At 38.5% G+C, this 15,475-nt stretch overlaps 1 protein-coding gene across 4 annotated transcripts; it reads left to right on the forward strand.

The window, feature by feature from the left end:
- The first annotated feature begins 320 nt into the window (after positions 1-320).
- Positions 321-15,094, forward strand: LOC124132145 (GTPase IMAP family member 9-like). Of its 4 annotated transcripts, XM_048382140.1 has the most exons (9): positions 760-779; positions 3,484-3,546; positions 3,722-4,506; positions 6,044-6,127; positions 6,269-6,382; positions 6,639-6,770; positions 10,111-10,212; positions 11,195-11,335; positions 13,185-14,400. In XM_048382140.1, exons 8-9 carry the CDS (start codon positions 11,254-11,256, stop codon positions 14,363-14,365), a joined length of 1,263 nt encoding a protein of 420 aa, XP_048238097.1. In that variant the 5' UTR covers positions 760-779; positions 3,484-3,546; positions 3,722-4,506; positions 6,044-6,127; positions 6,269-6,382; positions 6,639-6,770; positions 10,111-10,212; positions 11,195-11,253; the 3' UTR covers positions 14,366-14,400. The 4 variants fall into 4 exon arrangements, with proteins under 4 accessions (XP_048238095.1, XP_048238094.1, XP_048238096.1 ...); XM_048382139.1 differs by lacking the exon at positions 3,484-3,546 and having other exon boundaries at positions 723-779; XM_048382138.1 differs by lacking the exons at positions 3,484-3,546; positions 3,722-4,506; positions 6,044-6,127; positions 6,269-6,382; positions 6,639-6,770 and adding exons at positions 321-369; positions 14,412-15,094 and having other exon boundaries at positions 723-779; positions 13,185-14,310.
- The last annotated feature ends 381 nt before the right edge of the window (positions 15,095-15,475 follow it).

Below are 15,475 nucleotides of genomic sequence, written 5' to 3' on the forward strand. Positions count from 1 at the left end.
TACCAGTGTTGACATGAACTTTTAGGTTAACATTACTATTACATTACTATTACAATAATGTATGTATTTCAAATACTTCTCCAACTGAACTCATAACCGTCCGATATATTATATAGTACTTATTTTGATTATTCACACCACTGAAAACTAAAAATTGAATTATTGAATCATCTTTGCAGTCAATACACAGCATGCGTTATGACCAAGGCTGTATACAAAGATGTGATTCAGTAGAAATCGTGTTTTCCAGGAATGGCATACCATATATGGGATTTGTAATGTGCACGAACATGTTCAACAGGTAATATATATGAAGAGTTAGGCTGAGGCCGCGCAAAGCGTTACCTGGTCTCACTGTGTGCAAGCTGGGTGGGTAGACGCTCATATCTCTACCTCTTTGATTTAACTAAGATTGTTCAGTTTAGATTGATGTACATGTTACGTCTTCATTAGTGCACTGACAAATAGTATCATCAGATAAAGTGTAAACGTTGATATTTTATATATCATTACACTTTATCATCGCATGCACATGACATAGTCTGAATCGTGCAAGGGACTTTGCTTTGAGCGCTGATATCTTATGATTATGGAAATGGTTTTGTGGTTGATATTTACATCTTGCTTTTCAAAAAGGATATGAAATGTGGAAACATTCGTTCTGTTAATCACAATAAGTCTATAAAATAGTTAAGAGGTGACACGTTTCTGTTTTATTAAAGTTAGATTTCTGTTAGACGAACCGGGAACAGACATTTGGAGGAATCTTCAAGACAAAAGTGAGTACCACATGTATACTTCTGTGTTTTTTTGTCATGTATTCAGGACAGTGTGTATATGTTTTAGATAACGATCCATTCCTAAATAATGCGCTCATATACACATACTTTGACTACTTTTAAATTCCCCAAATCAACAGGTGATACTGATATATATATGGCAGATATTAACACATAAACGATACGTAAAGCATGCATATAAAGTTATTTGTTACACAATAATAAAATAAATAAAGATTTAAAATAATTTAACACAACGCCAGATAATAATCAGTGTCAAACATCTGCCGAAACAGATTCCATAAGGCGGTAAAGGCAAAGTGACGAAACCTTTCCGAATATATATCACTGGAAATCAGTGATGACCCCAGGCGATGCTTTACCGGTAGCATCCATACTAAACACTTTTCGTTACTAAAGTCAGCTCCAAAAAGTAGGGAGGTGTGAAAACTCTCTCTAACGGTCGTAGCACTGGACAGCCTCACCTATTATGTTGACAAGCGACGAGTCATATCATGTCTACCACATAATTTCTGGAATGACCTAAAAGCTTAGTTGTAAGTTAATGTATTCTTCAGGGAAAATTGAATAGCATGTACATGGTCTGAAGCAATACGATGACATGCATCAGCCAAGTCAGCAACCCTGACTACCCGATCCCGTTAGCCGCCTTTTACGACAAGCATAGGTTGCTGAAGACCTTTTCTCTACCCTGATCTTCGCGGGTCAGTTACGAATATGTTCGAATTTAACGGTATGATCTATTAAATGACATACATAGAGGTTATACACACTTCTCTTGCGTATGCATTTTATTTACCTAATTGATGTTTTGTCATGGGCTCAACTGTCATAAAAAATATTAGATGCATGGTGCCTTTGTATCGTAAAAATATGCTTTGGTTCCTAACGTCTTTTCTTCTAGTAAGTTGGTGGTTTATTTTTTATTTTTTTTACAAAACAATGAATTAATCTAATGTGACACCGGTGCGTCAAAGGACAAAATTATATCGTTGTGTATCTCACCGACCACGCAATTGTACACATGACTAATGGTTTGTGTCACTGCATTCTCTAGGCATCGTGTTTCCAATGTGAAATCGTATAATTACATATTGATGGTTTATGTGTCCCCAAACATTTGCAGGTTTCACCAAATTTAGGATATGCTCCACAAAGAGGACCATATTGTACCTTGTCTTTTGCCAATAAGTACATCCCCAACTTACCAGGATTCAAACCAATCTAAATGGTGATACTTTCATAGGGCTTTTCCTGAATCTGGCTGCTCCCGCTGCCACCGCCGCCGCCGCCGCACATTGATTTTTAACCCAAGGATATTACAATATGCATATCTCCCTTTAGGCCCTTGGTAATGTTTTTAATACACTGATCAGTCATCCTCAAGGTAATATCCTTAAGAAAGGGGCGTTTTAACGATAACACATGAAGCATTCACTGTAGGACATTGAAACTTGCTACATGTCATTCCAAATCTGAAATGACAGTGAGTGACTTCAGTGAAAGGTAAAGGTCACAGTGAAGGTCATTCATGAAATATTGTTGCCGTGTTTACTCAAATGGCTTTCTTCTGCAGTATTATTACGTCTTGTGTATGCCGTGGTTATATTAATTTGATAACAATGTTCTGATATCAGTATCACGGTGACCTATTTTCAATGAATAGTATATGCTATATTTTCGTTGTTACATTTAAACGTGGGACATCCTATTTTCTGTTATGAGGCTGTACTCCATTCAAATGTTATTTTTACAAACCGGATGGGAAGTTATCAAAACAATAATGCCTGTAACGTTCTTATTAATGTAATTGGGACTCTTTTTAAAAGATGTCTTCCATGAGACATGTGTCTTCCCATACCGGAAGTAAAGTAATTAAACAAGGTGTACTTATATCGTTCTTATCAATGTACCTAGAGGCATTGGCGTTTTGCTTTAAAATCACACTGTCTATGACATGGGCTTTCAAGGACTGGAAGTTAAGTCATTAAACCGGATGTGCATATATCGTTCTCATCAATGAATTTAGATGCATTCGCATTGAAACCTTCTGTTTTAAAACCACACTGCAAATAACAGGTACAGTAAAGTACGGTTATAACGAACTCAAAGGGACTCCTATTTTAGTTTGTTATAACCGTAGTTCGTTATAAGCATATATACAGCATAACCACAGCAAATAGTCGGGACTAAAAAGTAAGTTCGTTATATCCGTCAGTTCGTTATAAGCGTGTTCGTTATAACCGTAGTTTACTGTATGTTCAGAAACTAGGGCGGATATCATTCAACCGGAAGTGGGTATAAATGTATTTCAAACAGCCAGAGGAACAGGTTAAATAATTATCTGCATTGGGCTTGTGTTTCCCAAGCCAGAAATGATGTCATTTAACTGAAAGTGATGTCTTAAGAATGGAGATGGCTGTATATTCACAATTGTATAAGCTAGAGGTGAGGTACTTTTAATATGATGTGGTGTTGCAGTAGGTCGGTAATGGTTTCACACTGGAAATGCGTGGTAGTATTGTGTGACATCTGGGGCCTTCTAGAAATGATGGGTGTGCTACCATTTGGAAAGTCCTTGCAATCAAGTTTTCTAGTTATCTACATCATACAATGGACTAGTAATTAAGAAGATTGTATTGTCCATTTGCCTGTACCTTTACGCTGTGTATCTTATGTCAAGTTTCAATGAGGGATCTCACACTGGCATGGCGGTAGTGTGAAGCAGACATCTTGATTTCATGTGGTAAGTTGTTTTAGACTAATTGCTACATGTTACATTTTTTAGCAATATCATCGCTTAAAACGTATTCGGTAACAATGAATTAATTTGAAGAAATCCACATTAAGGAAGGAATACATTTCTGAAGCTTCATCCGTCGAGCGAAAAACAATACTGACATTGTTACATTTTCTTGCAGGAGCATGAACAACCAGGTGAAAATGGTTCTGCTTGGTCGTCATGGTTGCGGCAAAACTGCAGTGATAGAATCATTTCGTTGCACATCCATTACGCAGCCAACATCTTCGCTTTTGGCGGACAATGTTCATACAGTGACAAAGCATGACTCTAACATAAGCATTATTGAAATGACTGGGCTGTTTGCAGAAGGACAAGATAAAAAAGCAAATAAAATGAGACTTGCAGAATCGGTGTACACCTTCACACCAGGCCCTGATGCTTTTGGGCTTGTAGTTCGAATAGGTCGATTTACGCCAGAAGTGAGGACAATGATAGACACTCTTAGAGAAACGTTTGGTGCAGATATGTTCCGATTTACCGTCCTCATCTTTACAAGATTGGATGATCTCAAGTATGATGGCATCACTCTGGAGAAATACCTACAAGAGAGTACACCAGAGCTGAAGAGTGTCCTTGATGCTTGTGGGGGAAGATACATCGGCTTTGACAACACAGGAACGTGGGAATCCAGAGCGGAGGATGCCGATAAACTTCTATCCATGTTGAAGAATCTCCAGAAGCAGAACAACAACATGGTCTATACAGTGGCCATGCTCGAGTACGCCACAAGGTGTCAACAGAAGAAAGAGGAAGAAGATCGGAATCAACAAGATGAGCGCAACCGAAATATTAAAGAAGAGTTGAAAAGTACCATGAGACAGGAACTTGAAGAACAGATAAGAAGAGAGATGCAAGCTGAACTCACGTCAAACACTCAACAGACATGTATTACAACAGGATGTAGTATGTACACTTTTGTACATTATACTGTTCTGGGCATGGATTCTCACCTTCGTGTTTAATATTATATTAATATTCAGTATAATTATTTTTAGTTTAGTATTTAGTGAAATTGTGCAACTATTTAATGGGTACGAGTAATATTTCTACAAATATATGGAATGAGATATGAACATCATATACTCTTCAAAAAAAGAAACGCAAAGCCGGATTTGTGTGAGGTAGAAAAATACATTTATACAAGGAACCGTACAAGGTATTGAGCCAAAATGTTGTGGAGAGAACACTTAGTGATTGTAGTCATCTCAGTTATCGGTACCGGTAGGAAAAGCCCAAGGTGAAGGTCAACTACTATCAATAGTATCGATAGCGGCCTGACATCTCCTGCATAATGGAAGAAACGAGTATTCCTGGGGAATGGTAGCCCACTCGGCCTGCTACGCAAAACCCAACTACTGCAACGTCAGGGGTTGTGGTTGACGTCGGCGTAGCCGTCTATCCAATTCATCCCACGGGTGCTTTATCGGGTTCAAATCCGGGGATCTGGAGGGCCAGGGGAGAACATCAACGTTGTTGTGTAGACAGGTTCTTGTGATCCGTGCTGTATGCGGTTGAGCGTTGTCCTGATGGAATACAGCGTTGCCGTTGGCTGCAATTGGGAGGACGTGTGGTAGGAGAATATCGTTGATGTATCGTTGAGCCGCAAGATTGCCCTGTATATGGACCATACCTGCCCTGCCATGATGAGAGATTACCGCCCGCATCATAACGCTACCCCCATCAAATCTGTCCACTACCTGTACGCAGTTTCCGGCGCAACGTTCTTCCCAACGTCTGTAGACCCGTGCTCTTCGATCCCGTCTACGGAGGAGAATTCTTGACTCGTCGCTGGACCAGACATCTCCTCATCGCAGTTGACGACACCAATGCAGTCGTTGTTGACGATGTTGTCCACTCATGGGATGCGGTTGAGGTGGCTGTGGTCGTCCTTTCACGTAGGTGGCGCAGTCGGATGTAGCGATGTTGGGCAGGGATGGTTACTCTTGGTCGTCCCGACCTTGGCCGATCACGTGTTGACCAATGCTGTTGAAACCAATCCCATATCCTTGTGATGGTGCTGGGCGCTACATTGAAAGCCCTAGCTACAGCTGATCGGGATTCCCCTGCCTGCAAGCGGCCTATGACGTTGTTTCTTTGCACTTCTGTTAATCTTGGCATGTTGTTGAATTGTCACTGTTCTATTGACGCAGATGCCAGGCAATCAAAAACCCTGCAATTTAATACCGTTCATAGTGCTTCTGCATGTGCACTGGTGCGTTTTTCCGAACCGTACGTGTTTCCCGACCAATGGTTTGCATGTCCTTGCTATGATCATTTTGATCCGGGACATTTTCACTGACACTTTAACGGATGACCAAACATATCCGTTTTGCGTTTCTTTTTTTTAAGAGTATATTTCATTTTAAATGTTCATTATTTTGTTGTCAAATTTGTTTTATATAACAGAACGTATCACCTTCTTTTTGTGTTGTAATCATAGAGCCACGCAAACTCCAAACACAAATATATACCAGACAGACTGTTGAATCGGGGGACAAGTTCAATGAGAGAATACCAAAAAAAGGTAAACTTTTTCTTGAATATTTTAGTTTCCTACCCACTGACAAAATCTATTAAGTGCTCTTCATTCTTTTAGACATTATGCACGGCATGCGTCATACATTTGTTAGTCTCAAGTACTCTTTAACATATACCTTATTTCCAGGTGCTAATCGATCCAAACACGAAAGAGGACCAAGGCCGGAGTTTAAGCCAAAGCCTACAACTCGAAAAGTGCAAGAAAATATCATTTCCCGAGACACTCATGAGCAAGATGCTGGTATGTGTTAAATGCAGTGTTGCATAATCAGAAATCTCGTAAACGTTTACCATGGCAGAGATATGTTCTGTGTGATCTTTGATTCCACAATTCAGCTGTAAGGGTTAAATAAGTAAATATAATCATGTTGTGTCGTAAATGTATGAGTGAGTGAGTGAGTATACGTGTGCGTGTGCGAATAATAGATTGTAAATTACTAATTACTGTTCAATTGACTTGGCAATAATTAATATATCTTATATTTGTTTGTTTGTAGCTCAAAACGAAAGACATGCAACTGTAGACGACACCAGTGGAAATCATGCCAAACCAAAACGAAGCGGGCTGATTGCAAGAATGCTTCATTTTTGGGAGTCTTTTCGCCCAAAATAAAACTTTGCGTCAGACGGTATTAATGTGATTAGAACATTTGGTTACATGTCTGATATTTTGTCATGATCCGCAGATAAAGCAAAATCATGTTTATAAGGCACACATAGTGCAACTATTACATCATGAAAGACTGCTTAATATGCCTATCATAGGCACATTATGTCAAGTTTCGAATAAAAGTAAACAGAGAAATAAAATTGTATGAATCAATGTATAACAAAAATCTTTTACTTTGCAAGCATTGTCAAAACACAAAATAAGTGAGTGAGTGAGTGAATGAGTGAATGAGTGAGAGAGTGAGTGAGTGAGTGAGTTTGATTTTACGCCGCTTTTAGCATTATTCCAGCAATATCACGGCGGGGGACACCAGAAATGGGCTTCACACATTGTACCCATGTAACCCGGGACTTGGAAATTATGGAAATGGTTTTGTCGCTTATATTTGCTTCAACTCAAACCAGACATAAATGCATTGTCTGAAGCAACACTATTATGACCCTAAGTGCAGAAGCAGAACAACCTTAACGAATGATCATTCTAGTGCCATTGACATTCCTTGAGTGTCGTTCAAAACCTTGTCCGCTCTAAGGATGATATTACCCAATTTTATTACGGTAATACCTAATTCTATGAAAAAGATGATATTACCTAATTCTATGAAAACAAATGCCATCCGAGGTTTACTGAGAAAACAATATGTGAAATGCTGGAAATCTACGTAAAATTGATATCATCCACGTAAAATTTGGGGTAAGATATTTAGGCAAGAAGCAGGCATCCCCATTGGCACCAAGTGTGGCCCCCTTCTTTGCTGGTCTATTTCTTTATGCATATGAATCCGAATTTCTGTTCGGATTGGCAAAGTCAAAACAAGGTAATTTGGCCAAGAAGTTTTACTTAAGCTTCAGGTACATCGATGAACTCATATCGTTAAATAACCATCAAATAGCCAATTCCCTTCCACTGATCTACCCACCTGAACTAGAAACAAAGGAGACCAGTGAGACCGCATAACGATTCAGAGTGACAAAACACTCTCCACAAGACTGTATGACAAGAGGGATGACTTCAACTTTCCAAAGTCAACTTTCCCTTCATGTCGAGCATTATTCCAGCAGCTCCAGCCTGTTTACATTTCACAGCTTTTGAGATACAATCGAGCATGCTCTTTCTACCAAGAGTTCAAAGAGCGTCATACGACTCTTGCTAAGAAGTTGTTTGATCAATGTTACACAACATTCAAGTTTTCAAAACGTTTTATGGTAGACATGTGGACATTTCCAAGTTTGACGCATCAGTGACAAAAATGATGTCCGATGCAATTCCCTATTTTGACTCGTACCATATGTTCCCATGGGGTTTTTTTCAGGTGAACAATTGACTCGCCTTTGCATGTGTTTATGACGGGTGGTACAGGTTGGGCATGATTCGCTCACCTTTTCGCGGCCACCTGGTATCAGCACTACATGTATTTGATAGCGATTCTTAAACACACTCACATGATATAGTTGGAATCGTACAATCGACTCTGCTTTATGCAGAGATTTCTATTAGTTATGGAAAGGATTTTGTCGCTTTATTTAATTATTCTATAGTAAACACTTCTTGAGTTACCACAAACAAAATGCATGTTTGAGTAAGTTTGACCTTCAATACCAGTGACAAGTATTTCAAGAACACATCAACGGGCTATCAAGCAATTAAACCAAATATGACGTCCCGAGGAGTTGAGGTCACCATGACACACTACCGTCAGATCACAGCTAACGGCCATGATCTAATTAGGAGATTTAGCTTGTATGTTTTTATTTATTTTGGATTCGCACTGAAGATTAGATATCTTTTTTTAATTTGGAGCCCAGTGCTTTAGCTAAAAGGAGGTATCTTGTCTACAGTGGGACGACATCAAATTTCAAAACCTAGTAGTTCTATCTCCATTTTACTATGACGGAAAGAATGATTTCAAAACGGTAGTCTTTGTGGAATGAGTAATTACATATGGGTACATAGGTCAGCGATCTTCGATGGTTCGGAAAAGGGGTCACAGGTAGTGATAAATTTGAAAAATATTACTCAAGTTCAATATTATCTTCTTAAAATATTAAGGGGTTTTCAAAACGAATTTATGAAATATCAATCCATCGAAATATTTTAATTTTCAACGCAACCTGTTGGATATTTGTACTGCTTGACGACTCAACAAAGTCTTTCTTGGACATCGACGTCAGAAGTCAATTCTTGGAAATCAATAAAACATTCCCACTGTAGGGGTGACAAAAAGAAAAATTCAACTTTGTTAAATCAGTATTTTTGGGATTATTTAAGTTGTACTTTTGTAGCAGTTGGTTGAAATATCTCGCCAGCAGTAATTTATTTACGAACTCAGCAACATTCCTGCTATATGACGGCGGTCTGTAAATAATCGAGTTTGGGCCAGACAGTCCAGTGAGTGACATCATGAGCATCGATCCACACAAATGGGATACGATGACATACATCAACCAAATCAGCGGGCCTGGCCACCCGATCCCGTTTGTCGCCTCTTACAAGCAAAGTCGCCTCTTAAGGCAAGCATGAGTTGCTGAAGCCCTATTCTACCCGGGATCCTCACGGGTCGGTTATTGATTTATCATGTTTACTGTTAATTATTGATTTGAGTCTCTTTATGTTCTTAGAAATATTTATTACTATTAGCCAAAGTAGGCAGCCTAAAAAACTATATTGATTGATTTATCTCTACCATAAGATTTATAACATTTTTAGCAGTGTAAATGGCAGCACAAGGATGGAAATTGTTTACAATGAATTTGATCAATTAAGAACAACATTTAAAGTTTAAATAATTTAACTATTGATACTGCAGCATCTAAAATAAGATGAAATAAGGATATAAGGAAATGAGTGTCTTGGATCTTGAGGACAATTCTGAGAGTTAATTTTAGCGATTTTGAGTTAATCCTTTTGTAATTTTGGAGAATCTATCATCGTGAATGCTAATCATATAAATGCATTATTGAAATACATAATTCAGAATAAAGCCGAAATAATGGTAGTTTAAATTGTCTTTTATCTAAAGTTTTGTGCCAAAATGGCATTTTCAGTGCGATTGTTTTACAGGCATATCGAATACGTTCTTGAAATATTAAACTTCATAGCTTAAAGAAGATTGAGTAGTAAAATTATCTTTCAAGCTTGTCAATGAAGGGAGATAACTTTGAGCTCATGCAATATACATGCACGTGTGGTAAATCCTTTTGAATGATTTTGCACATCGGTCGCTTCTTGCGAGCAACAGTCACCAAAGATGTCCAGACTTTGAGTGTTTGTGACGAAAGTTATTTATTTTTTTATTTCAGTGTGGGTATGTGCAACCTGTTATCATAACAACGATGCCGCCAATGACAGTTGTCAAGGATGTGGAACATCCAAATTGACGAGGAAGAGAATTGTGAAAAGGGGTATGAACATCTCTCTTACCAGAATAGTCACGTTTAGCCTTCCCAAAGACAGTTGATTATTTTGATTACCGATTTTGATTTCAAACATTTTACATAGCATTACCACTTAGTTCCAAACATGCTTTAATCTTATGTTTGGACATAAGTTTGCAGTAGGTAGAATACACATGTATGGATGTGAATTGTGAATTCTTTTCTGCGGATAAACAATACAAAAGTGTTCGACTCAAGAACACTTAACAGTAGGTACTTGTTGAAGTATATATCAGAACATATAATAGGCAACAAATACAGTAAGTTTTACTTTCTTTGAGGATACATTCATAACGCAAAATAGTGCGTTGCTCAAACACACCATGCTTCGGGGAATTTGCCTGCTGCACGTACTTCACGTACTTCATGTAGTATATTTAGTGCAAAAGTTCATATCGTTTTCCAGTCATATAAGTCTTATAAAAGACGGGTTTGAGTGTCTGTGTATTAACTCGCATAGTCATGTCAAGAAGGGGACACGTTATTAGTCTTTTCTTGATGACAGTATCTTTTTACAACACTTTGACATGGCTTTAGTATTCTAGCCACATTTATCACACTTTGCGACGTTTTGTGGTACATTTTCTGAAAAAAGTATCCTAAAGTTTTAGTTGTCCATTTTTTGCTGTCATGAGTGCTATTTAGGCATGTTATGGCAACGTATGTAACCAACACATTTTCATTATGAATAGGAAAGTTTTCACATTTCGATTTTTACATTCTCCGATTTTAATGTAGTTCCTTGGTGTTAGTATCTATTATCGTCAAATCTAGGCGTCTTGCTCAGTTGCACAGTTATGTCGTATGAGAGAATCACTTTATTTTCTGTTGTTGTTAATTCAACCATATTCTTTCGTCTCTTTCCACTGCGCACCAACTTTATTGACAACAGGGGAGTGTTTAACAATGACATAATTAACAGGTATAGTTCCACTTCATTTCCTTGTAGATGCACAACGGACATCTCCTCCCCTGCCTGTTCAGGCTCCTCCACCTCCTCCATTGCAGATGGTCGATCAAGTCTACACTAAGCCAACGCAGAAGGTGGCCCGTGTCAATCCTATTCCAAAACCCTCACGACAAGGAATTGGTATGTTCCTAATCTATGGGGCTAGGACAAAAAAATGATTGTCACATATCTATGGTATAGATTCCTGGTACATCTATTATAGTTGGCCAACAAATGTGGATTAACATTATGTTATATTATTTGATTAAAAACAAGAAAACAGCATTATCACTAATGCAACTACTCTGTAAAAAGTAATATGGCACCAATTCTCGAACTCAGTCTACATAAGAATCATTAGCTAACTTCAGGAGTTTCTGAGAAAACTTGTCCCCATTGCAGACACTGTGCACTTTGTAAATTAACATGGATGAAGGGCCCCAACTGTGTATGCTCCAAATCTAAAAACATGTAACAAGGGAAGTTACTCTGGGTAAAAAGAATTTACAGGACCAATTTTGCGAACATTGTCTTAGATAAGCTTGTAAAGATTCATTCATGTAACGTAAGTAGTTTCTGAGAAAACTTGTAAAAAGAAATAATTTACGGCACCAATTTTCGAACTCAATTTTGACAAGCAGCTCTTCGATAAGCATGCAAACTTTCATTCATGTAATTTCAGTAGGTTTTTTTTAGAAAACTTTTCCCCATTCACACAGTATGCACTAAGTTGAAAATCACCGAGCAAGGGCCATAACGTAAAAAATGAATTCATGACACCAAATTTCAAACTCATTTGAGAACATTACCAGTAATATTAGTGTGTAAAATTCCATTTCTCAAACCCCAAACTTCATGGTATATGACGAATTTGGCCAATTTCCTCTTCACATAACCATAGCTAACTATTGGCACAAACTGAAATTCGTGATAACCCTATTAAATTATCACAATATGTTCTTCGCTTTAAGAAAGCAAATAATTCTGTAAATACAAGGGATAATAGCTGGTTGAACAATGTCCAGAAAAGTCTTGATAACTGTGGCATGTCATGTGTGTTCAATGACCCATATTTGTACACCAGCAAGTGGCTAGTCTCTAAGGTAGATTTAACGTTAAAAGATCAATTTACATAATCATGACGGAGAATTATGTGCAATAGTTACAAAGGAACTTGCTACAAATTACTTAAATCTGCCCCATCCTTTGAAACATACCTCCTCCTTCCAAGGACAATATCTTTCCCACTCCTTTTCAAACCTGTAACCATAATTTACCCTGCTGAGACTGGCCGCTGGCTTGGTATACTGAGAGAAGAAGGAACCTCTACACCTTGTAACTCACCAGCTATTGCTGACGAGTTCCACTATTTAGTTATATGTCAGGCCTCCGTAGTAGATATATACCAGTAAAATGTTATTTATAGCCTAATCTTAATAAGCTCAAATAATTACTGTGTGCAACGAGAATAGCAGAAATAAGCAAGTTGTCCAAGTTTATTTCCAATGAGTACAAATGCGTTAGAAATAATACATAAACATACTCTTGATGAACATATACTTGTCTGTAAAACACGCTCTTGTACCACCGTGGGTGGTTCCATGAGAATAAACTATTTATATTTTGAATTTCTAACAAAAAGAGTTTATTAGCAATTGTGTCCCCTTTTAGAAGCGAACGGACAGACGGGCGAACTTTGTGGCGGGGGATAATAACTATCACGATTACTATTTGGTTTATATCTAGGCACCTTTTTTTTGTTTATTCAACTTCGTCATGAAGTCAGGGGATGTACCAAACGTAATATAACACAGGTACATATGACATATTCATGAAAGTTGGATTGTAAAGTGCTACCATGAGACAATCTAACACAGACATGTCGTATTTCTCAGCGTTTAGTAATATGTCTCATTCTTAAACAATGATATTTGATATATGCTGTATGATGTTTGTGCGCCATATATAAAAGCATTTTTTTGTCTTTCAGAATTGGGCGAATTGAGACTGGTACTACTTGGTAAAACTGGAGCAGGAAAGAGTGCAACAGCAAACACAATAATGAATAAGAAGGTTTTTGATTCAAGATCGTCGATGACCTCGGTAACCGAAAAATGTCAGTTTGTTCATGGCGATTTATTTGGCAACACCATCCAGATTGTTGATACACCCGGATTATTTGACACCAACACAAAGAAGGAGGTTATTGATACAGAAATTAAGAAATGTATTGCACTTTCGGCCCCAGGACCACATGCCTTTTTGTTGGTTTCATCCTTAACCAACAGGTTCACAGAGGAAGAAGGGAAAGTCTTTGACGAAATTGACGACATGTTTGGGGAGCAAGTGCTCAACTACATGGTCATCGTCTTCACTGGAAGAGATCAGATCGAACCTAAGACAGTGGAGACACACATTCAAGGCGCACCTGACAAATTAAAACAGATTTTAAGTAACGCTGGAGGAGGATATGTCACCTTCAACAACAGAGGAAAGGAACTTGAAAAGGAAGCGGATGTAAAATGCCTTATTCAACGCATCAAAGACACAGTGAATAAGAATGGAGGGAAACATTTCACCTCAAAAATGTTCCAGGAGGCAGAAGAAATTATTCAAGAGAGAATCAAGAGAGATAGAGCTGACAAAGAAAAAGAGATGAGAAGGGAAATTGAGGAAGAATTGCGCGAAGAGATGAACGAGTTCATGCAGAACGAGAGGGAGTATTATGAGAAGCTTCATGAAGCCAATGTGAAAGAAATGGAAGATTTAAAACTTCAACTAAAGGGAGAGCGGGATACACATGCCAGAAAGCGTTCACTTGTTAGAGAGAATGAGAGGACCATGGGGGAGCTGGTACAGAGTGAGATGGAGATGAGGGCAAAGAAGAACAAACTTGTAGGGCAGTTGCAGAAGGCTGATGGTGAAGAGAAAGTGCAAATGCAGCGTCAACTGGCAAATGTTGGGGAGGAGGTGACGCGCATACTTGCTAAAAGGAAGAGAGTAGAAGATGAAGTCACAAATGACCGATTTTCAGCAGAATGTAATTTGAGAGCACAACAAGTAAGAGAAACTGAAAGGGAAAACATACAGAACGAAGATGAAGCAACACTCAGTAGATTCGCTGCAGGCATGAAGAATATGGGGAGGCGTTTTCTCAAGTTATTTAAGTAGGCATACGTAGTGTGACATTTAGTGAAGATGAAGCAACACTCGGTAGATTCGCTGCAGGCATGAAGAATATGGGGAGGCGTTTTCTCAATTTATTTAAGTAGGCATACATAGTGTGACATTTAGTGAAGATGAAGCAACACTTCGAAGATTCGCTGCAGGCATGAAGAATATGGGGAGGCGTTTCCTCAAGTTATTTTAGTAGGCATACATAGTGTGATATTAAGTGAAGATGAAGCAACACCTCGATGATTCGCTGCAGGCATGAAGAATATGGGGAGGCGTTTCCTCAAGTTATTTAAGTAGGCATACATAGTGTGACATTTAGTGAAGATGAAGCAACACTTCGAAGATTCGCTGCAGGCATGAAGAATATGGGGAGGCGTTTTCTCAAGTTATTTTAGTAGGCATACATAGTGTGATATTAAGTGAAGATGAAGCAACACCTCGATGATTCGCTGCAGGCATGAAGAATATGGGGAGGCGTTTCCTCAAGTTATTTAAGTAGGCATACATAGTGTGACATTTAGTGAAGATGAAGCAACACCTCGAAGATTCGCTGCAGGCATGAAGAATATGGGGAGGAGTTTTCTCAAGTTATTATCACCCGCCACGAAGTGGAAGGGGGATATAGGAATGGGTGCGTCCGTCCGTCCGTCGCATTTCGAAAGTATTTTTCAAATTTCCATGGCAACGATTTTGGCTTAGACTGAAAATGGCGGTAGTCCTCGTTTCCGGAGCAGATGTTGAAAACCGTACCATATTTCTTCACCAAACTTGGCACATAGCTGGGTCTAGTGGTGAACTGGTGCCTTTTGATTGTTTGGGATTTTTGAAGAAATTAGTTTTCGAGTTTCCATGGCTACGACTTTGGTTTAGACTCAAAAATGGCGGTAGTCCTCGTTTCCGGAGCAGATCTTCAAAATCGTACCATATTTCTTCACCAAACTTGGCACATTGATAGGTCTTGTGGTGAACTGGTGCCTTTTGAAAGTTTGGAATTTTTTAAGAAATCATTTTTCGAGTTTCCATGGCATCAACTTTGGCTTAGACTAAAAATGGTGGGAGACCTCGTTTCCGCACAAATTTTCAAAATCGTACCATATTTCTTAA

This window comes from Haliotis rufescens, unplaced genomic scaffold, assembly GCF_023055435.1.
Source record: "Haliotis rufescens isolate VD_foot unplaced genomic scaffold, xgHalRufe1.0.p SCAF_4, whole genome shotgun sequence".
Lineage (NCBI taxonomy): Eukaryota > Metazoa > Mollusca > Gastropoda > Lepetellida > Haliotidae > Haliotis > Haliotis rufescens.